Consider the following 27,679-nt stretch of genomic DNA (forward strand, 5'->3'; position numbering starts at 1 on the left):
GATCAAGAGTCACATGTTCTGACTGAGCCAACCAGGTGCCCTGAGGAGTATGTAAGAATATTGAAAAGAAAGAAAAAGGACACCAAGGATAAGAAACTATTCTTTATTTTAGACAATGTCATAAAACTTTTTTCATGTTCCCCCACTTGTTACCCTTAATCCTCATCTTTTAGTTGAGAAATAAGGCTTGAGAAAGGTGAGGGGAAAGTCATAAAGGGTAAAGTTTGCAGCACTAACAAGGTGCTTCCCTCCTGCATAGCTATCCTATCTCAAATTGGCATTCTGGAAGAACAGTCTTCCAGGAAGTGCTGATAGGTTTTCTCCAGGTGGGGAGGGGGCGGCCAAGATGTCCATGCTCCGTGTGGGAAACAGTAGATTAAGGTTAGTTTTCTTTACTCTAAAAACAGGAATTCTGAGTCATTAATATTCGAATGTAAGTTGCTCTCCAACAGGAGAAAAGGTGTATACAATGTTCCCCAAACTTTTTGAGCATATCATCCTTTTTTTTCATCAAATACATCAGATATAGTTTACAGCGTACTGATAAATACGGTTTTTTGAGATGGGAATTAGCCTGATCTCTTCCCATTTTTCCTCCCATTGTCTGCTAACACCAGCAACAGAGTGCCTCTAGAATCTAGACCACTGGTCATACTGAGAAAGGACAGGTTAATCAAGGATGGAATGGGAAGAACCAGCTGCCTTGTCATTTTTCATTTCTACTTGTACATTGTTTTTTAAATTCAAGTATAGTTGACATAACAGTGTTATTGCTGCTTGTACAATTTTTTCACTCCCCTAAGTTAAGCAAGATGTACACCCCCCTCCCCTCCCTTAAGTAATCCAGTTGGGTGCCACTTCCCTCCTTTTGTGAAGAGCACCTAATTCATCACTACCTGAAGGGACAAAAAGAGTGCTACCGAGACCAGACGGTGGCCTAGCAGAACAGATCAAATGCTACCACAGGACAATATACTGAGAAAAGAGAGTAGCCTCAAGAAATTCTGCAGAAACATTAAGCAATCCTTTAAAAAGCGCTGGTTGAATCGCCACCAGGAAAATTGAGAGAGCATTTATGGTCACCTCGGGCCTGGATCCCGGCTACCTCTTGGCTTGAAATGCGGCTAGGCTTTCCTGAACAAGGTGTCTGCCTTTAGACTCTAACTGCTTTAGTTTCAGCCTCTTCTGGGCCTGGGCACAGTTCTGACACTGATCTGCAGCAGACTCTGTTTCCTAAGACAGCCTGACCACATTGAGGGGTTGTAAAATAATCTCCATGCATGGTTATTAACTAATTAAACTTGCATTCAACACCATATGCTGATAGGATGAGGCAAAGGATAAGGTTCGAATCTTAGATCTTTCTGAGCAGGGCATGTTAGGTGATAAGTAGAGGGAAGGATTAGTTGCAAGCTGGATGTGAGCTCAGGCTGAGGCATGAAGGGAACTGTCTCCTACTGGTTCAGAAGCGCTTGGGGCTCCCTGAGCTCTGGTGCAAACTACAAGGGTTTCATTCCAGGAAAGGTATGATGTGGGCATAAAACCACGCTTCCGACAGTTGAAGATGGTCCCCTTCTACAGCCAGGAACACTAGCTGGCCAGCATCGTCCATTTTCTTTAGCCCCAGGCGGTCCTGCAGAGAGAAAGGCCATAGTTAGTCAAGAGGCCTAATGAAAAGTTTTACAGTTAAAATAGAAAGAAAGAATGTTCATTGGCGATAAATGCCCAAAAAGCAGTCTCTGCCCTGCGTAGTAAAATTTAGCTGTACTGTCTGTTGAAAATGCCAAAAAGGATACCTCCTTCCAGTTTTCCTCCTAAGCGTTCGAAACACACATGTAATTGAGACTGTTGTCTGGAGTTCTATATTCTTTCTGAAACTTTCCTAAAGCTTCTGGAGGACCACCTATGTGGGTGGGCAAGCCACAGACAAAACTGCCTCAAAATGTCAGTTAAGTGAGACTGAGCCAAAGACAGGAAAACATTAACTTAAAACACAGCCAACCCTTCAATAACAAACCTCAAGACGCTTCCCCATCCTGCAGTTGAGGATGGCATTACCCACGGTGCCACAGAACACGTACGGCTGGGACGACGGGCAGTCGACGGTGCCGGAGTGTTGCTTGTAGCTTACCGTCGGTTTGGCTTTCACGATAGGGAGGTTCTTAGTTGTAATTTCCAAAGCTCAATAGACCCCAGCTTCCCTTTCCTTTGATCTCACCCAAGCTGGGGCACCAGATGCAGGAGAAAAGCTAAGAGAGGAGACCACTGGCCTCTGAAGGCAAGTGGTGCAGACAGCACTTGTGACTTTTGGGAGAGTCCCAACAGCATGGAAGGCTCCAGAACTAGAGGTCATGAAATGGTGCGACCTCTGCTTGAGAAACGGCGGGGGGCCTACTGCGCTTCTTCGGGCTCTTGCAGGAGCTCCCCCGGTCACCGCCCTAAATTTCAAAACGAGACTTCGTATCTGTTCATGTTTTAAAGTAACACCTCTCCTATGTTTTCATGATGCACGGGGATTCTTGGATTTGCACCCTGCACAGCAGCAAAAGAAGCCAGTTCTGAACCTTTTTATCAGAAGGAAGGAGCTGGAGATGATGTGACCGTTGCGCATACTTGAAAACCACGAGGTACAGGTCTTTCATTTGGGATCTACATTTCTGTAAACCGGCGCCTGATAAGCTGGTGTAACAATCAGCACCCTAACAAGCCTCACCCGTATCAAAGCCGGACCCGTATCAAAGCCGGACGCTTCCGGGCATCCACAGCTCCCAGGTGTACGGGACCGGGTCTATCACCAAAGAACCTAGCAGCTTAAGGAACCAGGAGCGGAAAAAAACAGCACCCTTCTCCTCCCCAGTTACCTGTGTGTACAGAGTGGTCTCCTGCAAGGGAATGGTTTCCTTGGCTTGGCCACTTCGGTAAAATCCAAACCACTGCAGGAGAGGAGGAAGAAAGGTCAGATCAGATACATAGCCACACACTGTCAGACTGAGACTGGCTGGTCGTTAAGATAACCAACAGTATCACAAAGTTGTAGCGAAGAATAAAAATAGAGTCTATCTGAGTCATCTCTTTTTCAGGGTGGATCCTGAGGGAGGAGTTCATCTTTCCCAAGAACTTTCTAATTCTCCAGAATTCCTGTTTCCTACAATTACTGAGCACCTATGCTGTGAAAATCCTCGTGCTAAATTCCACACCCGAAAATAAATATATATATATATATATATATATATATATATATAGTCCCTGTTTTCAACAGTCTACGGAGGCACAGAAGCAACTGTGTAGCACAAGGACCAGCAAACTTTTCTGTAAAGGCCAGATACAAAGTATTTGAGGCTTTAAGGGCCACGTGGGTGCAACTACCCAGTGCTACCATTGTAAACAAAAGCAGCCACTGACGATATTTTAAAAAGGAATATGACTAATAAATAAATAAAATTAAAACTGAATATGATTGTATTCCAATAAAAGTTTATTTTTGGACCCTGAAATATGAATTCATATAATTATGTCATCAGATATTTTGATTTTTTTTCTAACCATTAAAAAGTGGTTCATGGGCCATACAAAAGCAGATGGCAGGCTGGATTTGGCCAGCAGGCTATAGTTTGCTAGTCCCTGGTGGCCTGACATAATGTGATGATTCTGCAAAAGAGAGAGCAAATTCTACTTGGAATAGGGATGGCATCCTGGATGGAAGAAGTGACCACTTGAGCTTGGCCTTGATAGATGAATAGGAGCTCATCAGGTGGAAAAGCCCAGGGAAGGGAACTCTAGAGACTAAAAAGCATGAACAAAGGCACGTAAAAGAAACACAGGCCAACTCTGGGTCACTTCAAGAAGTACAAGATGGCTTGATCCTAGGGTATGAAGCGGGTAATGAAGGAAGACTGGGTTGAAAGGACAGGTCAAGGCAGACCTTGCGTGCCAACCTCAGGGATTTACAGACTTTGGGCTGGTGGTTTGGGTCACAGGTCTCTTGGAAAATGTGGTAAAAGCATTAGACCTTTCTTCAGAGAACAGAACTTCATAATTTTGCAAACAATTTCAGGTGGCGGGGGTTCCAGCCCCCACTGTCCCAGTTCTAGACCTCAGGTGAAGATGCCCTAAGCTACACAAGAGGTGGCAGAAAGAGACTGAAGGTTTTCCCCCCAGCAGGCAGCTGTGTTTTAATACCATTTACTCCTTCGGTCTCCTGGCATGTTTTGCTGTGCCCATACAGTGTCTCACCTCAGAATCCACTGGGTCCACCACAGAATCATTCAGGAATTTCACCATCACAAACTTCTTCAAGGCCATCAGGTTTCTCTTGTAGGACTCATTGACACCCTGGAGGAAAGGCCAGCAGTATTTCAGGGACAACATCATCAGGTTCCAGCAGGGATGTTAAAGCCTTTCAGTGCTCTGGTCTCCCCGACCCTGGGCCACCATATTTCTTCTCCATGGTATGGACTGCTTTTCCAGCTCCCTGCCCAGAATGTATCTTGTACAGCCTTTTCTTACCATCCTATCTGACTGACAATACCCCAACCAACCAGAGCACACAGACGCCAGCGGCCATGAGTCTGTCACTGCACTCTATAGCCATCCATCACACAGGTTAAAGGCTACTACCCAGAGAAAGCCAAGGCAAAATGAGAAACTACACATTCTGAGTGGCTCTGCAATACTACTCTGTTTCTCCCCTACTGCCCCTCAAATTTTGTTTTTAAAAAACAAAAATCGGGGGCACCTGGGTGGCTCAGTCCGTTGAGCATCCGACCTCGGCTCAGGTCATAATCTCACAGTTTGTGGGTTCGAGCCCCGCGTTGGGCTCTGACAGCTGACAGCTCAGAGCCTGGAGCCTGCTTCGGATTCTGTGTTTCCCTCGCTCTCTGCCCCTCCCCTGCTTGTGCTGTCGCTCTCTCTCTCTCAAAAATAAATAAATAAAATTTTTAAAAAACAAAAATGGGCGCCTGGGTGGCTCAGTGGGTTGAGCATCTGATTCTTGATTTCAGTTCAGGTCATAGTCTCTGTGCTGAGCATACAGCCTGCTTAAGATTCTATCTCTCCCTCTGCCCGTCCCCCTGCTCACATGCACATGCGCACTGTCTCTCTCTCTCAAATTAAAAAAAAAAATTTTAAAAACCCCAAAATTTCGAAATAAGCCAGCTATAAATTGAGCCATGTAGTTTACCAGAATCGCTCAAACCAAGCTCATGCCTGGGACCCACTCCGCAGTCTCTCTTCTAAGTAAATCTTGCTTCCGAGAAAATCTGACCCCAAAGGGACCCACTAGGAAGGCTTCCCTCAGTAAGACAGCAGCTGCGAAGTTCCACTTAAGCCAGCCAGCAACCTGCTGAGCTTACCCTGCTTCTTCAACACAAGGAAAGGAAAAGGACCTACGGGGAGAAAGCCAGAAGAATCTCAGCCTTCCTAAAAGGAAACAAAGTTCAGAAGCACTGCCTCCCAAAAAACAGAACTTCTGCTTCCCAGGTTCTGCCCAGGATACGTTGGGTAAACAGTCACAGCTGGTCTGTTCGTACTGCCCCAGAAGCAAAATGAATGCACAGCTACGGACGGCAGCCTGGGATGGGTGCTTACTCTCTCCTGGTTAATATCTGCCAAGAAGATGCTGTGGTTGCGGTACATGTCCTCCTTTATGGGGTCGTGCCAGTATTCTGCTTGCACCAGGCTGCAGGAAGAAGAAGGAATGAGTGAAGGGGACCGAGCTGCAGGTCAGTCAGCGCGCTGGGTGCATGCCCCTGTGCCTAGGGGACCGTGCACAAAGAGACTTCAAAAGGACGAAAGATCGGAGCCGGAGCCGCCAAGTCCCAGGCCTGGCCCGTAAATAGAGCAGACAAGCCTTCCACTGATGAAACAGTTCAAGAGCCCCATGAACAAGACACCGGAGGCAAGGAAGTGCTATTTAGCACGATACAAGAGTCCCACAGAGTTAGGAAAAGGACTCATCAATATTGGTTTCACTATGGCCGTGAGCCCTACCACACTTATACCTCCAGGTCAGGGTGGCACAGGCTGTCCCGCCCACAACCCCACCTCCTTCACCCTCCTCTGCTTCCCATTCCTCCCGAGAGACTCAGCCATCACCACCTCTGTCTCCTCTGCACCCAACCATCCCATCGCTCTCTCTTCACCCACCTTGCCATCCTCAGGCTGGGAGGGAGGTCTAACCTTTCAATCGCAAAGCGTTTTTCCTATCGTTGACTGATGACACTAGTGTGCAGGATTCTGGTAGGTCACACGATTTTTAAAGACAAAAGGTAGGGATCTGGTGTTGTTTATAGCATTAGTTCAGACAGGTTTTCACGTCCTTTTACTTTCCCTCCAGTCTCTCTGCTTCCCCTCCCCTCCGGGCCTTCCCCCACCCACGCTGACCCCTCCCCAAGTCCTCCCTGCAGGCACTTCCACTCAGTTCCCATATCCACACCAGGATCCACACCGCAGCATTTCCACCGAGAGCTGAGCATGAACCTGACGGGAGAAGTCCTCTGGGGCAAAGGAGGAGTCAGAACACAGGTGGGGCTCTCTAGCCCAGGCTGGCAGGGGAAAAAAGAAACATTTCTACACCACGAGCTCTCCAGCCTGAGTGGAAGAGCTGCCTCGGAGGTGATGATCTAGAAAGTTCCACTCAGCAGAGCAGGAGGGCATGAGAGCCCAGTGGAAGCAGCAGAGGTCAGCGCTCCTCACGCCCAGGGCAGGTGCGACTGAGGTCAAAGGGGGGCGCTGTCAGCCCGTCGGCAGTCAGAGGGATGTTCTATAATTTCTTTATAAATGTTTGGGAAGTGGGGCGCCTGGGTGTCTCAGTCAGTTAAGCGTCCGACTTCGGCTCAGGTCATGATCTCACGGTCTGTGGGTTCGAGCCCCGCGTCGAGCTCTGTGCTGACGGCTCAGAGCCTGGAACCTGCTTCAGATTCTGTGTCTCCCTCTCTCTCTGCCCCTCCCCTGCTCATGCTCTCAATGTTTAGTTTTCACTGATTTTTTAACATGTGATGAACTCCAACCACTTATGAAATATTGACATCGGCACTGGTCTAACACTGTGGTCGCTCACCCTGTGCGAGCTGGCTCCCTGTCCCCCCAAGGACGACTAGCTCCCTCAGCAGCGACACGCTGGCTGGCACACAGCAGACGCTCAGCAGGACGGCTCTGCAGAAGGGAAGGGACCGAGACAGGGATGCCAGACAAGCTCCGAAACAAGTCGGCTGGCGCTGAAGGAGGGGTAGGATGTGGAGATGTGAGCAGAAGGGAAGGCAGGACGGTGAGGAGAACAAGGGAAGAAGCTTCAGGAGTGGGCGCTCAACAGTGTCAAATGCTCAGAAGTGGTTAGCCTGAGCACACACACGTCCACACAGGCGGCCAGAGTTCCTTCAAAAAACGGTAAGTGAGGGGCACCTGGGTGGCTCAGGCAGTGAAGTGTCTGGCTCTCGGTTTGGGCTCGGGTCATGATCTCACCGTTCGTGAGTTCGAGCCCCACGTCGGGCTCTGTGCTGACAGAGCAGAGCCTGCGTGGGATTCTCTCACTCCCTCTCTCTCTCTCTCTCTCTCTCTGCCCCTCCCTGCTGGTGCGTGCTCTCTCTCTCAAAATAAATAAATAAACTTCAAAAAAAAAATTTTTTTTTTTAAATGTCAAGTGCATAAATGCAAATGTCTTTGGATCTCGCCAGACCAGGTTCCGAACACCCAGAATGACAGCGGGGAGCCCAATGGCTGAAAAGGCGGTAGTCTAAGGTCACCTTTTTGTGTGAAAAGGAAACAGAGCTAAGAAGGGGCAACAGAAAGAAATGAAGGACATTTGGTTTGCGAGAAGCTGGGTGCACAGGCAGCAGTGGGGGGAAGGGCCTGAGGCTGAGCAGAAGCTGAAGTGCTGCGGGAGGTGGAGACGTGGGGGGAGGCGGACGGTTCTTCAGGAGGCAGAGAAGAAACATGGGCTCGTACTATTATCACCTCCTTTGCACCAGTGAAGGGCCAAATTCAGGGAGGTTAAGCACCTCTCTCAAAACCGCTACACAGTCACAGACAAGGTAAGCTAGGAGCCTAAATCTGTCTGAGTCCACACTCTTTCCAATGCAGCCTGCTCACGAGGCTCAGCGCCCCAGAAGTTGGAGCCTTTTTTTCCATCTTTCTGTTTTTAACGTTTATTTATTTTAAAGAGAGAGAGGAGGACAGAAGATCCAAAGCAGGCTCTGTGCCGACAGCCAGGAGCCCAGTGTGGGGCTCCAACTCGCAAACCATGAGATAGGTGACCTGAGCCAAAGTCGGGACACCTGACTGAGCCATCCAGGCACCCCCCCCCCACCCCCTACTCCCCACCACCCCCAGTTGGAGCCTCTATCCGTGAGGCCTGCTCTAGCCACTGTGGCTTAGAGACAATAGTAGAAGCATGAGTACAGCATTTACATACACTGGGCCTCTTCTAAGCACTTGACAGACATTAACCTATTTAATCCTGACAAGAATTCCATAGGGGAGATGCTATTATTAGCCTCGTATTTACAAATGAGGCAGCCATACCCAGAGTGATTAAGCAGCTTGCCCGAGGTCGTCCTGCTGGGAGGTAATAAAGCCAGAATAGCCTAGCAGGCAGTCTGGCCGCCCCGCCCCCCCCCCCCCCCCCCCCAAGCCTTGCTCTTAACCACGATACACAAGTACTGTCTCTGCGGACTGTGGGGTGCACACAGCACCCACAGCCGTGTATTGCACAGACCCAGGTTGGAATCATGGGTATTTGCCTCTCTAAGCTGGATTATATTTTTTAAGTAATCTCTATGCCCAACACTGGGCTCGAACTCACGACCCCGAGATCAAGAGTCGCAGACTCTTCTGCCTGAGCCGGCCAGGCGCCCCTTGAGCCGGATTCTTTGCAGGGTTGTTGTGAAAATTAAACAAGAGCCGTAAAGCTCGGTAGTGTGTCCACGCGTGGCACAAATTCCACAAAAGGTAGTGCTCTCACACCTGTCACCATCCCCTTCTGTCCCTCCTCTCCCACGCTCTGAAGCCAGCTGCTTACCAGCAGGCTCGCGCAGAGTCCGCAAGGGGAAATGCTGCTCAAGTCCTAGAGTAAAAGGAACAAGCGCCTGAAGGGGAGCGAAAGGAATGCAGCAGAGCGTGCGCTGAGGGGATGCGCTGAGGGGATGGCCAAACGCTAAGAAGGTCTGATCTAAATCACGAGATGAGTTTTGGTAGAACCTGACAATAATTTAAACTCCAGATGAGGGGCACACTGAAACCGTCCGACTTCAGCTCAGGTCGTGATCTCACGGTTTGTGGGTTCGAGCCTCGCGTCGGGCTCTGTGCTGACAGCTCGGAGCCTGGAGCCTGCTTCTGATTCTGTGTCTCCCTCCCTCTCTGCCCCTCCCCCACCCAAGCTCTGTCTTTCTGTCTCTCTCTCTCTCTCTCAAAAATAAGTAAACATTAAAAAAAATTTTTTTAATAAATAAACTCGAGATGAAACAATAAAAGTCCAAGCACAGCCAAGACTTGAAGAGGAACTGGGTAAACGTTGCTATAGTAACTGAAGTAGCGTGGTCGCTGGGTGGAAATAGACAAATAAGCCAATGGAACAGAAGCGCAGCCCAGAAACAGACTCAAGCATAGAAAACCCCAGGTAGATGAAGAGCATGAGAATAAAAACAAAACGTTTTTAAAAAATGAGAGGAAAATATGGGGTAGGAGAATAGCTTTGTGCATCAGTCAGAAGGACTGATAAAGTGGCCTGAATCCAAGTCAGAAGGCACTGCCCCAGATGCTGGTTGTACAACACTGTGAAGGTACTTAATGCCCCTGAACTGTACACTTAAACATGATTCAAACGGGGGGGCGCCTGGGTGGCTCAGTCGGTTAAGCATCCGACTTCAGCTCAGGTCATGATCTCACAATTCAAGAGTTCGAGCCCTACATCGGGCCCTGTGCTGACAGCTCAGAGCCTGGAGCCTGCTTTGAGTTCTGTGTCTCCCTCTCTCTCTGCTCCTCCCCCGCTCATGCTCTCTGTCTCTCTGTCTCTCTCTCTCTCTCTGTCTCTCTCTCTCCTTCAAAAATAAATAAAAACATTAAAACAATTTTTTTAATGATTCAAATGGCAAATTTTTATGTTTTATATATAATATAAACATATTATATATAAACATCTACAAACATATATGTTTTACCACAACTTAAAAAGTAATGTAATACACCCAAACCCAATGAATTATACACTTTAAATGAGAGAACTGTATGGTATGTGAATCGTGGCTCAATAAAACCGTCTAAAAAACCAAACTGCAGTCAGGTGAGCATCCAACTCTTGATTTCAGCTCAGGTCATGATCTCATGGTCATGGGACAGAGCCCCATGTGGGAGTGGAGGCTGCTTATTAGGATTCTCTCCCCCTTCCTTTGCCCCTCTCCCACTAGTGCATGCCCCCATGCACTGTCTCTCTCTAAAAAATTAAAAAAAAAACTAAAAATAAAATAAAAAACCCGTTACATGAAATGAAGACACCATAAGTAAAAAGATGACCCACAGGCTGGGAGAAGTTAAGTGTAACATACCTAACAAAGAAAGGCTTAGTGTTCATAATACACGTGCACATGCGTGTATATACTTACAAATCAGTAAGAAAAAGAGCATCCAACTGAAAAACAGGCAAAAACTAGAATAGGCAATTCACAGAAAAGGGACACCTGAGCAGACAACAACTGTGAACAGATGTTCAAGCTGTCCAACAGCACATACAGATTGGAATGCAAAACCATTCTGCACACATCTGACTGACAGACATGTGACATAGGATCGAAAGTTAGTAAGACGAGGGGCGCCTGGGTGGCTTGGTCAGTTAAGCATCCAAGTCTTGATTTTGGCTCAAGTCATGATTTCTCAGTTCGTGGGATCGAGCCCTACGTCGGGCTCTGCACTAACATCACAGAGCCTGCTGGGGATTCTCTCCCTGCTCCTCCCCTACTCGCAAGCGCACGTGCTCTCTCTTTTGCACTCACTCTCCCTCTCTCCCAAAATAAATAAACTTTTTAAAAAATTATGTTTATGAAGAATTTAATTTTTTTTTAGTGTTTCTTTTTGAGAGAAAGAGAGAGAGACACACAGAATCTGAAGCTGAGCTGTCAGCACATATCCTGACATGGGACTCGAACTCACAAACTGTGAGATCATGACCTGAGCCAAAGTTGGATGCTTAACCAGCTGAGCCACCCAGGAGCCCCAGTAAATAAATAAACTCAAAAAAAAAAAAAAAAAAAGGTAAGACTGGAGAAAACAGGAACACTCACACTCTGTTGGTGGGAATAGAAATTGGTACAACCACCTTGGCAATACCCAGTCAAGTCTAAAATGCACACGCTAACCACCAAAACAGCAGCTCAGTGCACTGAGTGTTTTCGAAGTACTGTTACTATGTTAAACACTCTACACCTATTAACTCATTTAACCTTCTTTTTTTTAAAATTTTTTTTTTAACGTTTATTTATTTTTGGGACAGAGAGAGACAGAGCATGAACAGGGGAGGGGCAGAGAGAGAGGGAGACACAGAATCGGAAACAGGCTCCAGGCTCTGAGCCATCAGCCCAGAGCCCGACGCGGGGCTCGAACTCACGGACCGCGAGATCGTGACCTGGCTGAAGTCGGACGCTTAACCGACTGCGCCACCCAGGCGCCCCTCATTTAACCTTCTTTACAATTCGTAAGGTATACTTATTGCTCTGTTTTACAGATGATGAAACTAAAGCAGAGACGTTACGGAGCATTCCCCAAATTACCCAATGAATCACTAAAAGTCTACATGTGAATTCTGCTAGCAGATAAATTCTTGTACGAGGACAGCTAAGTAATAGAAAATACATATATTGGTCTCCAACCCCGGTTCCTGGCACAGAGCTCCTAAAACCTTGTAACTTCCTAAGTGTTATGTAAGAATACTGGGAGCATCTTTTGTCCTACTCAGGAGGCTCTGGGTGGGCTCCTAGGTGGTTCCTGGAAGGGGCTGGTCACCAGAAAGACCAAACCTCCATCTGAAGCTCGGGATTTTCAACCCTGCTCCATTCTCCAGAGAGGGGCTGGGGGCTGGAAATGGAGTTAGTAACTCTGAAGTGGGCGTTCAGAGAGCTTTCAGGCTGGTGAACACATCCACACCAGAAGGGTACCCACCCCAGCTCCTGCGCTTGGGACCCCAGCGCTCCCAGACCCCACCCAGTGTATCTCTTCATCTGGCTGTTCAACTGTATCCTTTATCACACCCTTTAATAAACTGGTAAACATGTCTCCTTGAGTTCTGTGAGCTGCTCTAGCAAATTAGTCAAACTGAGGAGAGGGAACCTCCACTTTGCAGCCAAGTCGGACAGAGGTTGTGGGTAACCCACAGACCTACTACTGGCAATGGGCATGTGGGGGGTTGGTAGGCTTGTGGGAGCCCTTCACCTGCGGGATCTGACGCTACCTCCAGGTAGACAGTGTCAGAATTGAGTTAAATTGTAGGACACCCAGCTGATGTCACAGGGAATTCGTCGGTGTGGGAAAACCACCACACATTTGGTGACCGGAAGTGAAGTGTCCTGTGTGAGTAGAGTAGTGGTGTAAAAGTAAAGAAGACACGCAGGAAGACAGACTGGGCTTTTCAACACAAGGGTGTTCTCTCAAAGTTGTTTGTTATAATGAGAAACTAGAAATGCCAAAATGTTTGTAATATGGAAATCAATACACTGTGGTAGTCACAGAATACAGAATGCCACGAAGCAGTCAAGACGAATGAACTAGGGTGCCTGGGTGGCTCAGTCAGTTAAGTGTCTGACTTCAGCTCAAGTCATGATCTCTCAGTCCATGAGTTCCAGCCCTGTGTCAGGCTCTGTGCTGACAGCTCAGAGCCTGGAGCCTGCTTCAGATTCTGTGTCTCCCTCTCTCTCTGTCCCTCCTCCACTCATGCTCTCTCTCTCAAAAATAAACATTAAAAAAAAAAAAAAAAAAAGACAAATGAACTAGATGTATATGTAACCACATGTTTAGATCTCAAAAACATAATATTGAGTGAAAAACTCATTTGCAGCATAAAGTGTGCAAGATATTCATAACGTTTTAAATATATAAAATAATACTATTAAGGATAGATATGTATATAAATACACAAAATATTTTTAATGGACAGAATTTTTTCAGTTTTATTTATTTATGTTGAGGGAGACAGAGACGGCACGCACGGGGGAGGGGCAGAGAGAGGGGAAGACAGAGAATCTCAATCAGGCTCTGAGCTGTCAGCACAGAGCCTGATGTGGGACTCGAAACCACAAATTGTGAGACCATGACCTGAGCCAAAACCAAGAGATGGACACTTAACCGACTGAGACACCTGGGCGCCCTTCTACTACTCTAATTTCTTGACAATGGTTGTCACCAGAGAAGGAGGACAGAGAACGGAACCTGGCAGAGATATGTAGAATTCAGTGTTATCTGAAATGTTTCAGTTCTTAAAATATCTGAGACAAATATGACAAAATATTACTTTTAGGTCTCAGATTACATTACTCTTTATACTGTTTTGAACAGTTAAAAAGTGCCTAAGGGAGCTTCAGTGGCTGCCTCAGTATTTCCAGAAAAGGGAGTGACAAGTTGAGGGTGAAGGCATGGGGACAGTGGGACACCTGTGGATGAGCGCTCTATGAGAGCTGCTGGGGGCAGAGGCCCTGCCAAGCACTGGGCATGCGGGGCTGAGGGCTGCGGACCAAGGGGAGGGCCACTTAGGAGAGCAGAGCTGGCCCAGAGGAAGAGGAGAGGCCAAGGGTGAGGCCAGGGCAACAATGCAGTATTCCCTGGGGCAGGGATGGGCACAGGATAGCAAGGTGGAAACCGGAAGAAGGAGAAATCCAGGAAGGGCTGCCAGCTTCTCAAAGGGGAACTAGAAGGCAGACTTCACATCCACAAGGTGAGAGAGAATGGTCACCCTCACCATTCCTCACTGCTGCCCGCACTGAGCCTGGCCAGGGGCTGGTGCGGGAAAATGCCTCCCTCACTAGCTTCCCAGAGTACTCCATTAAATTTGCTTTGCTAAGGCTGAATGATCTCAACAGTGTAGAAGACATCTTGAGGGGTCCCTGCCTAAGTCAAAATCAACCCTCCCTTGTCTGGGAACTGTATGCTTCCTGCCCTGCCCCTCCTGGTTACAGGGACAAGTATAACTGGTATGTAAGGTCCCACTTCTGTGGCCACAGTCAATGACAGAGACCTGACCTGAGCTGGGGCACAGTCCCTTCCTCAGGAATTGGGACAGAAGATTCCAGCCTCGCCTGAGATAATAACCTAAGCAGAGACGATTAAAAACTTCGAAGCTGGGGCACCTGGGTGGCCCCGTCGGTCGAGCATCCAACTCGGCTCGATTGGTCGAGCATCCAATCTCATGGCTCAGGTCGTGATCTTAGCGTTTGTGAGTTCAAGCCCTGCATCGGGCTCTGTGCTGACATCGCAGAGCCTGCTTAGGATTCCCTCTCTCTGCCCCTCCCCTGCTCAATCACTCTCTCTCTCTCAAAATAAATAAACTTAAAAAAAAAAAAAAAAAAACTTGGAAGCCGGGCAAGGCCACCTTTTGCCATGTGGGTGGCCAGAGAGGCTGGTGTGCGTGGAGAGAGGTAGCAGCAATGCCAGCTGGAGACAGATGGACCTGGCTGTCTGTGACTCCCATTCCTTGATTCTAGAACCTCTGAAACCTTGAGTACCAACAGACTATGAACTACTTTAAAAATTTACTTTGGTTTGATTTGGTTATTCGCCTGCAACGAGAATCCTTCTGGGTACAAAGGGCAGCCTAGGAACATACTGCCAGGAGAACACAATCTCCTTCTGTCCCTTTATGCCCTCACCTCCCCCTTCCCGCCTCTCTACTGGGACTACCTGCCTTTTTAAATCTCATACTGACCATCTGCTAACCGGAGATATACATAGAAATATAAAATAAACTTTACAAAGAAAAAGCAACCCCATAAAATTAGAGAAGTATCAATCTGTAAATGAACTGGTGAGAACTCAGAATCCATTCCCCAGGGAAACCATGTGATACATGCTGAGATGTATCCTGGCTTGCAGTCTAGTTCAGCTACATTATGAAACGTATCTCGTGTCATTCCACTTCTCTCCATCTCACTGAGTGTCCACATCACCATCACCTCTTAGCAAGATGCTGCAACAGCCCCTGCTTTTCCTCTACCCACTTTCCAATCTGCTCTCTACAAAGCAGTGGAGACCTTCCAAAAACATGTATCGGGCCATGTTACTCCCTTGCTTAAAACCTGCCAGTAGCTTCTCCTGATGTTTTGAAGGAAACCCAAACTGCCGACGTGACCTGCACGTCCCTGCCTATGTAGCCCCTGCCAACTCTCCGGTCTATCACTAAACTTGCTGCCAGGGCCTAGAACGAGCCCAAGGTGTCCCAGGATCAGGCCTTTGTGCCTACTGTTCCCTCCGCCTGATGGCTCTTCCCTTAGCTCCTCCTGTGCTCCCTTTCATCTTTCAGATCCCGGCCTCAATACCTATTCTCCAAAGACCATTTTGTCCAGAGTAGATACGGCCTCCACTACCCTCCACCACTGCATCCTGTTTCTTTCCACCACGGCCTTAGCACTGTTAGGGGTGGTCCCTGCCTCTGTTCACTTGGAGCCTCCTTTTCCCCACTGACAGGTTACTGCGTGACAGCAGGGACCGTCATTGTCTCATTCTCCCTTTATCTGCCAGACCTACCACAGGGCCTGGCAAACTGCAGTGCAACAGCTGATGGAATTACGAATGGAATGCTTTAGAACTGCAACTAAAAGAAGACAAAACCACCGCAATACTTATAAATAACGGAAACAGGAAGTTCAAGTTGAGTAAATACTTTCAACACAACACCACTAGTGGTAACAGCCCAAACCTGCCTACTTGGTAAGAACTGAGCACGGCACTGAATTTCTGTGCAGGGAAGTTATTACCACGTACTCCATGCTGGGGAAGAGGAGGAGGTTTGAAGACATACTAGGCCACATAACTAGACGGGATAGAACTGAGTGTCTCCCAACAGGTGCCTAGAAAGAGGGGCATTCTTTTTTTTCTCCCATGTCTGAAGAGGTCTTTATTTTCCCTTCACATCTGGTTGCTCCTTGAAGGTTGGGCATAGAATTCTAGGATGGAAATCACTCTCCCTTAAAACACAATGGTACTGTGGGTGCGTGGGTGGGGTACCTGGGTGGTGCAGTTGGTTAAGCATCTGACTCTTGATCTCAGCTCAGGTCATGATTTCACAGTTTGTGAGTTCGAGCCCCGCAGCAGGCTCTCTGCTGATGGTGTAGAGCCCGCTTGGGATTCTGTCTCTCCCTCTCTCTGCCCCTCCCCTGCTTGTGCTCACTCACTCTCCCTAAATAAATAAATGAATACATTTAAAGAATTAAAAAAGAACACAAAGGTACTGGGTGGCTCAGTTGGTTAAGCATCCGACTTCAGCTCAGGTCATGACGTCACGGATTGTGAGTTTTAGCCCCACATTGGGCTCTGTGCTGGCAGCTTAGAGCCTGCTTGGGATTCTTTCTCCCTCTCTCTCTGTTCCTCCCCATCCCCTCATGAATAAATACACACGTACATAAATAAGGACACAAAGGTACTGCATCACTGCCTTCTAGCTAGCAGTGCTGCTGGCAGGAGGGGCGGTCAGTAGTACGGATTCTGTCTGTGGGCGGCCTCCCTGGGGTCTCCTCTTTATCCCGGTGCTCTGAAATTTCACAGGAGCGTACCTCAACATGAATCTTTTTTCACTGTTGCCCTAACCACTTAGCGAGCCCTTTCTGTCTGGAAACTCATGTCCTGTCGACCGGAGAAATTTTCTTGTATTGCTTCTTTGATAATTCCAATCCACCCTTTTCCTCTGGATGACTTTCAGAACTCCTATGGGTCAGAAACTGGACTTCCCAAACAGCTAAACAGCTAAATGTCTTTCATTTTGTCAGTTCTCTTTTTTTTTTTCCTTTTAACCACTTTGAGTTTTTGTTCTAATTTCTAGGAGATTTCCTCAAGTGCATATTCCCATATTGCGCTCACATTTTTGTTGTTGTTGTTTATTTTTAATTTCCAGGAGCTCTCTTTTACTCTCTGATTGGTGGTTTCATTCACATTCTTTTCTGATGCCCTGGATTATAATTCTTTATCTCCAAAGATAATAATTATAGGCTTTTTTTTTTTTTTTAAGGTTTTCTTTGGCTCCTTGAACTGCCATCTTTTCTTTCTAGGTTGCTTTTTATACTTTTGGTTGGTTTTGATCTTTCACCTTAGAAGCTTTCCTCAGATGTCTGACTGGGGGTCCGGCCTCATGGTTTATACAGACACCACAAAAGCTGGCTGGAGGCTCCTCATGTGAGAACAGAGCCTACCTCCTGGTGGCTTCACCTCGGGGGGGGGGGGGGGGGGGTCAAGAGGAATCCTATTATCTTGGAGGATTCCAAAACATCAACCTGTAGATCTTTTCTCTGGGGCCAGTCAGGTTTTCCAGAGAGGGCCTGCCGCTGAACAACACCCTAGCAGGTAAGAAGCCTCAAGGCTACCATTCTGGGAACTGAGTGGGAGGGAAGGGGGAAGGCGTGGGTTTTCTATGTGGTGTCTTACCACCATCCTGTGCCTGTTGTCTCAGAGGCTGGCACTTCTCTAGTTAAATTGCTCCAGAGAATAAATTTTGCTTTTTTTGTCACAATGGGGGAGGAGCAATCACTTGGATGTGCACCGGCGGTTTGATCATTCCTTATATAGAAAAATTTTTCCCCAACAAAAAGTCCTGTTTTTAGCCCCAGGCACTTATCTCTACCTTCCAAAGGATCTTATGCACCTCATTCCTGACCCTTTCTGGAGCTATAAAAAGTGAATCTGTTCCCTTTTTGTCAGTGCATCCTTCTATAGACATACAAGGTTTCAACGTTTTCTGCTAAAACAATTATCACTCATTCATCTGCTTTCTTTTAAAAACGTGTTGACATCTTTTATTGTCTCTTCTCTCCTGTTTTCTCTGCCCTTGTGGGTTTATTACTTTTTATTCTTTTGCTACTAGTTGATTATTATTCCAGTAAAAGGAGGAAGTGAAGACAAACACATCAATCTACCACTTTTAATCAGTTACATGTGACTGGCTCCCCGCCATGACTGCTCATTTATAGTCACTAATAATTCTGATTGCCAAGGGTTGTATTTGGTTCACAAAAGAAACACAAAGAAAGAAAACGCTGAATTTTTCTGAGGCATCTGGGCAAGAGTTAGAAGAATAATGAGTAAAGAATAAATAACAATGAAGTTTAAAGAAGTCACACATATCCATGAGCAGAGAGAACACGTAGAATATAGACAACCGAGCTGTGACTAGTCAAAACAGAGTTAGGGGTAAAGCTTAGCAGAGGTTTGAGATGCCTAATGGGAAAGGGGGTGGAGACATAGAAGTATCTTAGTTTCAGGGTGCCTAGCTGGCTCAGTCGGTGGAGCACGTGACTCTTGATCTCAGGGTCATGAGTTTGAGTCCCACATTGGGTGGATTTGAGAAAAATAAAATAAAATCTTAAAAAAAAAAAAAAAAGTATCTTAGTTTCTTTCACTGACCACCAGGTGGCACTACTGACCCAACACAGCTTTGTCGCTGTGCATGTAGCCAAAGGGTAGGAAAGGAAGAGAGAGCTAGCTGTAGTTGTTTCCATATGTGAGTCACTGGCAAGGCTGAACCCTGGAAAATGGCTTCAAGGAAGTGTTGTATTGAAGAATTGGTATTAGACAAGAATGATATGCTTTGAAAACCTGTAGGGTAGGGGTGCCTGGGTGGCTCAGTTGGTTGAGGGGCCGACTTTGGCTCAGGTCATTATCTCGCGGTCCATGAGTTCGAGCCTCATGTCGGGCTCTGTGCTAACAGCTCAGAGCCTGGAGCCTGTTTCAGATTCTGTGTCTCCCTCTCTCTGACCCTCCCCCGTTCATGCTCTGTCTCTCTCTCTGTCTCAAAAATAAATAAACGTTAAAAAAAAAATTAAAAAAAAAAAAAAAGAAAACCTGTAGGGTAGCTACCAGAGCCATACTAGTCGATGCCAGACCTGTTATCATTTAGAATACTCCACACCTACTAAATCCAAATCTAATCTCTGATCCCAGGAATGAAGCCCCAGGATCCATTTTGATGAATTTCCCAGGGGTTCTGATGTACAATTTAAGCTTGGAAACAATTGAAAAGAATACACTCCAAAAGTGATTCTGTACATTTTTAAATATCCAAACACATCTGAGTAGTTGCAAACACTGACATAGGAGGCTAAACCCTCGTTACTGACAACACAAAGAATCTGTCCTCCAAAATATATACGGTAATTTCTTGGGCTTGGGATTTTTTAAAGGCTCTTTTGTTAGTTTTTTTTTAAGATGGAAATTTATTTTGTTTTTAATGACATTCTTTCTATATTAAAAAAAAAATACCCGGGGCGCCTGGGTGGCGCAGTCGGTTAAGCGTCCGACTTCAGCCAGGTCACGATCTCGCGGTCCGTGAGTTCGAGCCCCGCGTCAGGCTCTGGGCTGACGGCTCAGAGCCTGGAGCCTGTTTCCGATTCTGTGTCTCCCTCTCTCTCTGCCCCTCCCCCGTTCATGCTCTGTCTCTCTCTGTCCCAAAAATAAATAAACATTGAAAAAAAAAATTAAAAAAAAAAAAAAATACCCTAAAAAAACCCTGGGTGGCTCAGTCGGTTAAGCGCCTGACTCTTGATTTTGGCTCAGGTCATGATCTCACAGTTCGTGACTTTGAGCTCCATGTTGAGCTCTACGCTGATGGTGCAGAGCCTGCTTGGGATTCTCTCTCTCCCTCTCTCTCCCTCTTTCTCTCAAAATAAATAAAATAAACTTTATATATATGTGTATTAAAAGAATACCCTCCCTTCCTTTTTAAAATTAGTATTAAAGCAGTTTTAGGTTTACAATATAACTGAATAGATAGCACAGAGATACTTACAAAAAGCCTCTCATTTGAATATCACTGGCCCCTACTCCTGGAATCACTGCTACCATGAAAGTCAGCATGATATTTTCATGCAATGACAGTTCTGTATCTTTTTTTAGCCAACCATACATACCGTTCTTGAACAGCTTTGTTGTAAGCCCCAACATTCAGCGTTTTTCTGATCAAGTCACAGATGTGAGAGCTCTCCCCTGGGCACCGAGGGAGTCCATAAACACCTACAACAGCAGAAGCCAAATATCCATTCTTTCAAGAATTGTGTACTGAGTAACTACTATGTACAAGGCACTGTGAGGAATAAAACAGACCTGAACTAGCCTCTGATCTCGTTCACTTATTCCTCAAGAAAATATGTATTGAGGGGCACCAGGGTGGCTCAGCTGGTTAAGCGTCTGACTTCGGCTCAGGTCACAGTCTCACGGTTCATGGGTTCGAGCCCCGCATCAGGCTCTCTGCTGTCAGCGCAGAGCTCACTTTGGATCCTCTGTTCCCCTCTCTCTCTGCCCCTCCCCTGCTTGCTCTCTCTCTTTCTCTCTCTCAAAAATAAATAAACACTTAAAAAAGAAAATAACGTAGAGCATGCATACCATAACCAGCTTCCCCCTGACGCTCCTATACTCTTTTCTGCCTAAGGACCTTGGCACCGGCCGTTCCCTGGTAGATGTATTTCCTCTCTCACTGCTTCAGTGGTTGGACTCATTTCATCTCTCAGGTTGGAGCTTCGGGAAGTCACATCCGACTCCCCTAACTCAAGTAGTGCCTAACCCCATTTCCCACCCTTCCCCCAGTTACACCTTCCACCTTCATCATCCTCATCAATAACATTTTCAGGTTTGCCCGGCATAGTTCTAACCATATGTCGGCAATAATTCATTTAATCTTCATGACCATGAAGAGAGGAAATCATTATTTGTACCATATTACAGATAAGAAATTTCTAAACAGGAAGATGAAATACTCTGTCCAAGGTTAGATACGAAGTGCTAAGAGTCAGGATATGAACACAGGCAGTTTGGCTCTAGAGCCCACACGTTTAACCACTGCCCTGTCTCTTAAGTATTATCCTATTTTTTTTTTAATGTTTATTTATTTTGAGAGAGAGGGAGAGCAGGCATGTGCATGACTGGGAGAGGGGCACAGAGAGAGGCAGAGAGAGACCTGGGGCTCCAACCCACAAACCGTGAGATCATGACCTGAGCCTAAACCGAGGGTTGGACGCTTAGCTGACTGAGCCACCCAGGGACCCCCTGTCCTATTTTTTTTTTCTTGATCATAGTTTTCACTCTCTGTATTTATTTATTTCCTTGCTTCATTGTCTATTTCTTCCCTACCCCCCAACTAGAATGTTAATTTCCTGAAGACAGGGACCTTGTCTGTCTTACAGATTTTCAATACATGTTTGTTGACTGAATGAATGATAAGGTTTTTACCAACATGCATTTGAATAACACTTGTGTTTTTTAAAAACAAGGAGCATGGGTGGCTCAGTCAGTTAAGCATCTGACTCGCGATTTCGGTTCAGGTCATGATCTCATGGTTCGTGGGACCGAGCCCCATGCTGGGCTCTGTGTTGACAGTGCAGAGCCTGCTTGGGATTCTCTCTCACCCTCTCTCTCCGTCCCTCCCCAACTCATGCACACACGGGTGTGCGTGTGTGCTCTCTCTCAAAATAAATACACTGTTAAAAATAAATAAACAGGGGCACCTGGGTGGCTCAGTCGGTTAAGCATCCAACTTGAGCTCAGGTCATGATCTCGTGGTCTGTGAGTTCGAGCCCCGTGTCAGGCTCTGTGCTGACAGCTCAGAGCCTGGAGCCTGTTTCAGATTCTGTGTCTCCCTCTCTCTATGACCCTCCCCCGTTCATGCTCTGTCTCTCTCTGTCTCAAAAATAAATAAACGTTAAAATTTTTTTTAATATAAATAAATAAATAAATAAATAAATAAATAAATAAAATCAAGTGGTCGTGTGGATTAGAACAGAGAAAAAAGGAGGCAAAGAGGCCAAGGTTACCTTGATGTTGTCCCCCAACCGAGATCAGATTGATCATGGGTGGTGACGGGCATCTCTGAGCCACTGCCCTCCTGGGGGAGAAAAGGATTATCAGATGGAAATATATCATCAACCACCAACTTCCCGGATGAAGCTACTTCATTCTCTGTGATTCCCCAAAGCCAGGGAGTGTCAGGATTTCCTCCAGATGGCCAAACAAATCCTTATTCTTTCACAGAAAATAAAGTTCCATAAAGCTTTTTACATGGAGACATCTTAGAATAGTTTTCCTGCCAAGATAGATGAAGAGCTCAAAAGAATTAGAGGAGTGGCTAGATCTGAATGAAAGAAAAAAAAATTCAATCCCATGTAAGTCGTATGACATCACAGAACAGGACTTACAGAAATTGGCCTCCCTGGGAGAATCCCATAGCATTGTAGCCTTGCTGTAATTTAGGGTCCTTAGCCAGAATCTGACACACTGTTGTTACTTGGGAATTGACATTCAAGAAGAAGCTGTTCTCCACATCCTAAAAGAGGAGCCACAGAGGAAGGATGGGGATGAGAACCACCACTGGTGTCTTCTCTAAGAAGGCAAATTTGTTTCGTTGGAATCTGCACACAAGCCACTCAAGAGTTAAAGTATCATTGCAAGATTTGCTGCTAAAAATGCAAGACAAAGCATTTTAATAGTACATTCTATGAAATCAGTCAGCAAACCTTCAAAGGAACAGAGCTGTGAAGGGCCTTACCTCCATCAGGGTCTTCCCAATCTCTAAAGATAAGACATAAATTCCAGGTATTTTCTTCTCAACCATTTTTTTAATAGCACCCATGCTTAAGGGATTACAACAGCTGTCTCCTAGACAACAAAGACAATGGCAGATATTCATGAACCAGGTTACATAGTTTTTAAAAAGTTTTAAGCTTCAAAGGGCATTATAAAGAATGTGAAACATGACGCGTCTGGGTGGCTCAGTCGGCTGAGCGTCCGACTTCAGCTCAGGTCATGATCTCACGATTTGTGAGTTCGAGCCTCGCATTGGGATTTGTGCTGACAGCTCGGGGCCTGGAGCCTGCTTCAGATTCTGTGCCTCCCTCTCTCTCTGCTTCTCCCCTGCTCACACTCTGTCTCTCTCTCAAAAATAAATAAAGATTAAAAACAAAAATTTTTCTTGAAGTGAAACATACAGAATGGGAGAAAATATTTGCAAAAGGAAAAAATAAAAAGGGAGAAAATATTTGCAAATCATATATTTGATAACGGTTTAATACCCAGGATACACAAAGAACTCTTACAACTCAACAAGAAGTTAACCTAATTTAAAAATGTAAAAGGGACTTGAACAGACATGTTTCCAAAGGAGATATACAAATGACCAACAAGCATATGAAAACACGTTCAACATCACTGGTCATTAAGGAACTGCAAATCGAGGCACCTCGTGGCTCAGTCAGTTGAGCGACCGACTTTGGCTCCAGTGGTGAGCTTTGAGCCCCGCATCAGGCTCCCTGCTGTCAGTGCAGAGCTGGCTTCTGATCCTCTGTCCTCCTCTCTCTCTCTGCCCCTCCCCACTCTCAAAAATAAACACTAAAATAAATAATTAATTTAAAAAAGGAAATGCAAATCAAAACGATAATGAGATACCACCTCATACCCACTAGGATGGCTTTAATTTAAAACACTGGAGGGGCGCCTGGGTGGCGCAGTCGGTTAAGCGTCCGACTTCAGCTCAGGTCACGATCTCGCGGTCCATGAGTTCGAGCCCCGCGTCAGGCTCTGGGCTGATGGCTCAGAGCCTGGAGCCTGTTTCCAATTCTGTGTCTCCCCCTCTCTCTGCCCCTCCCCCGTTCATGCTCTGTCTCTCTCTGTCCCAAAAATAAATAAACGTTAAAAAAAAAAATTAAAAAAAAAAAAACACTGGAAAGTAGCAAGCAAGGATGTGGAGAAACAGGAACCCTTGTACATTGCTGGTGGAAATGTAATATGATGCAGCCATCGTGAAAAGTTTGGTGGTTCCTCAAAAAGGTAACCCTAACAATTACCATAGGATGCAGCAATTTCCCTTCTAGATATCTACCCAAGAGAAATTAAAACATGCCCATACAGAAACATGTACCTCAATGTTTACAGCAGCACTATTCATAATAGCTAAAAGGTAGAAGTGACACAAATGTCCACCAATGGATGAGTGAGTAAACAAATTGTGGTATACACATACAGTGGAATATTATTCAGCTGTAAAAAACAAAAGAAATACACATGCTACATACATATGTACATATGCTACAATGTGGATGAACCTAAATTCACATTAAATTCACACTAAATTCATATTATTATAAGTGAAAAAAGCTAAACACAAAAGGTCACATAATGTTTGATTCCCTTTATATAGGATATATCTAGAACCAGCAAATCCATAAAGACAGAAAACAGATTGGACATTGGACATTGGACAGGAAGTGTTGGGAGTGGGGAACAGAGTGGTTACTTACGGGGTACAGTGTTTTCTGGGATGATGAAAAAAACTTGAAACTAGAGAGGAGCGCTGGTAAAACAATATTATGAATACACCAATTGCCACTGAATTGCATACCTTAATATGGTTAATTGTAGGTTACATGAATTTCACCTCAAAAAAAAAAAAAGACCATTTTTTGCGTGGCTCGTGTTTTCTCAAGTAATAACAAACTTCAAAAGCCCACACAATACAGTTGGGACACCGAATTCATAACTGAAAAGTAAGCAGAGGTGCATATTACCCTGCCTTATCATTTGGAACAGTTGGGGTTAGTAGAGTCAAGAGCACTTAGGAATCAAACTCAAGGACTAGGACTAGGGAAAGAAAAGTGAAACGCCTAGGGCACAAAATTTCAGGAGGTACTCACTCGCAGGTTCGTGCAAGTGCTGACCCTGAACTTCTACGAGCTAGAAAGTGAGTGCCCTCTTAACTTTTGCAATGTAGGGGTCTCCTTGCGTCGTCCTACTCCCAGCCCTGTTTCTTTTCCTGTTTCAAAGAACTAAAACCAAGAACTGGAAGAAAAGTGACTGGTCACTCAGTTGGAGAAGTAGGCTGAGATCATTTTCCATTTTGAGCTTAATCATCCCATTTCTAACTTAAGAGGAACCTTAAGAATTCATTTTTAAAGAAGGAAAAGCTGAGGCTTAAAGCATCCTCTATTTGTCTCATAATAACTTCTTTTAACTCCACTGTAGTAGCCCTGGAACCCAGCACAGAGCTTTGAGAAAACTGTTTATATTTGCTGACTGTAATTCCTCTTCAGGGTTTTCTTTCTTTCTTTCTTTCTTTTAACGATTTCATTTATTTATTTACTTACTTTAATTTGTTTTAGAGAGAGAAAGAAAGAGTGTGAGCGGGAGAGAGGGGCAGAGGGAAAGAGAGAGACTCTTTTTTTTTTTTTTAATTTTTTTAACGTTTATTTATTTTTGAGACAGAGAAAGACAGAGCATGAACGGGGGAGGGTCAGAGAGAGAGGGAGACACAGAATCTGAAGCAGGTTCCAGGCTCCAAGCGCTCAGCTCAGAGCCAGACGCGGGGCTCAAATTCACAGACTGTGAGATCATGACCCGAGCCGAAGTCGGACGCTCAACCGACTGAGCCACCCAGGCGCCCCGAAAGAGAGAGACTCTTAAGCAGGCTCCATGCCCAGCGCAGAGCCCAAGACCAGGCTCGATCTCATGACCGTGAGATCGTAACCCAAGCAGAAATCACAAGTCAGATGCTCAACCAACTGAGATAGCCAGGCACCCCTAAAACTGCTTTTGTTAAGGTTATTAGTGATCTTCAGATTGCTAAATCCAATAAGCAGTTCTCACTTGATCTGTTGATAAAATTCCATGCAGCTGATTACTCCCTTCCTCTGGAAACATTTTCATTGGACTTCCGGGACATTGCACTCTTCTGACTTTCCTCCACCACCACCGTCTCCTTAGCTAGTTTCTCCTCCTCTCAACCTCCAAATGTTGGCAGCGCCTCAGGCCTCAATCTTTACACCTCTTCTCTCCTCGTGTACACTCGCTCCCATGATCCTGCTCAGTCTCATGGCTTTAAATGCCAGCCACACACTGAAGGCTCCCAACATAAATCTCCAACCTGTATTTCTGTTCTAGACTCCACACTCCAAATGGCTCTACAACATCTGGATGTCTAACAAGCATCCCAAATCTAGTAAGTCCAAAAGCAGACTACTGATCTTCTCCCTACCCTAAATTTGCTCATCGTACAGGCTTCCCCATTTTGGTAAAATGACAACTTCATCCTTCAACTTGTCCAGCCCCAAACCATGGAATCATCCTTGACTCCTTTCTTTCTTGCTCATCCCAAATCTAATCCGTTAATAAATCCCATTGGTTCCACCTTCAGAAGACACACAACCTTTGACCGCTTCTCAATATCTCCTCTATTACTATATTGTTTCAGGCCACCACCATCTCTTGTTTAAGTTGTTGCAATTGCTTCCTAACTTGTCTCCCTGCAAATGTCTGTGTCCCTCTACAACCTATTCTTAATATAGCAACTAGAGTGGTCCTTTTTAAAGTGTAAGTCATATTATGTTACTCATGTGCTCAAATCCCTCAAGGGCTTTCCAACTCATTGTAGCCAACTCCCTTTGTAGGCCCAGCATCCCCATCCACCCCAACCTAAACCCCTATTTTCTTCTCCTTGCTCACTCAGTTCCAGCCCCGCTGACCTGAATGTTGTTCCTCCAACATATCAAACATACTTCTGCCTCAGGGCCTTTGCATTTGCTGTTCCTTCTACCAGCTATCCACAGGGTATCCTCCCTCATCCACTTCAGCTCTTTGCACAGATGTCACTTTCTGGGTGAATCTTTTCCTGACCCTGCTTATAAAATTGCAAGCCCCATCTCCATTTCTCTCCCGCTCCCGGCTTTACTCTTCTCCATTGCATTAGCCACCATTTTATTTAAAACATATTACATGTTTTAGTTATTTCTTTATAGTCTGTGTCTTCCCCTGGAAAATAAGTTCAGAAAGGGCAAAGACTTTGGTCTGTTTAGTTCACGGTCTTATCTTCAGCATCTAGTAGGTGCTTAATAACTACGTGTTAAATGGAAACATGAACCTTAGGTACCTAACAAATCTCTATTCAGTGTGCGAATGAATAAAAGGATGGATGTCCTGGTCATACAGCCACAGCCAGGACTGCCTCAAGTGCCTGACGCTGCCCAGCGCCGTGAGAATTAAGCAAGAACCGCCCAAAATACTCTAACGCAGCGCACGGGTCTCTGCCAGAGCTCACCAAAAGACAGCCCCTTCTCCTCTCTCCCTTTCCAATGCAGAGGAGCCCCCCCTCCCCCAAATCCTAAAACGTCGGGCCAGCCTGGTGCTGTGCGACCACGGTCCTCGCTCTCCACCTCGCACTCTGCCGATGCGAACCCAGGTTGGGAAAGAGGAGTCGCCAAACCCTCCTGCTTCTCTTCTCCCTCACTCACCCATTCCATGCCAGATGACCAGCGGCAGCGGCACCGGCGGGTCGAGATGCCCCAGTGCAGGTGCCGCGCAAGACCCCGGCAGGAGAGCGACGGCCAAAAGCCACAAACAGCTGGACGACGCCATCTTGACCCAATCACGTGACCGCGCTCCCGGAGCCTGGACCCGGCGCCTGCGGGGGCGGACCGCGCGCTCCCCCCCGCCCGCCACCATCAATCAAAATGAATGCCCAGGGTCATTCAACGCT

General features: G+C 46.1%; 1 protein-coding gene across 1 annotated transcript; it reads right to left on the bottom strand.

The window, feature by feature from the left end:
- Nucleotides 1-89: 89 nt before the first annotated feature.
- Nucleotides 90-27,679, bottom strand: PPT1 (palmitoyl-protein thioesterase 1). The gene is made up of 9 exons (XM_045482319.1): nucleotides 27,435-27,679; nucleotides 22,706-22,815; nucleotides 22,356-22,483; nucleotides 21,975-22,045; nucleotides 20,079-20,181; nucleotides 5,587-5,677; nucleotides 4,234-4,332; nucleotides 2,862-2,933; nucleotides 90-1,633 (listed from the first exon to the last, which is right to left on the bottom strand). Exons 1-9 carry the CDS (start codon nucleotides 27,643-27,645, stop codon nucleotides 1,511-1,513), a joined length of 1,008 nt encoding a protein of 335 aa, XP_045338275.1. The 5' UTR covers nucleotides 27,646-27,679; the 3' UTR covers nucleotides 90-1,510.

Source organism: Leopardus geoffroyi, chromosome C1 (genome assembly GCF_018350155.1).
Source record: "Leopardus geoffroyi isolate Oge1 chromosome C1, O.geoffroyi_Oge1_pat1.0, whole genome shotgun sequence".
Taxonomy (NCBI): domain Eukaryota; kingdom Metazoa; phylum Chordata; class Mammalia; order Carnivora; family Felidae; genus Leopardus; species Leopardus geoffroyi.

Coding starts and splice junctions, on each gene's coding strand:
- PPT1 (XM_045482319.1), bottom strand. CDS start 27,645: ATGGTGGCGGGCGGGGGGGAGCGCGCGGTCCGCCCCCGCAGGCGCCGG. Junction 22,816..27,434: donor GGTCATCTGGCATGGAATGG/GTGAGTGAGGGA, acceptor TTTGTTGTCTAG/GAGACAGCTGTTGTAATCCC. Junction 4,333..5,586: donor CAGATATTAACCAGGAGAGA/GTAAGCACCCAT, acceptor CCTTTCCTCCAG/GGTGTCAATGAGTCCTACAA.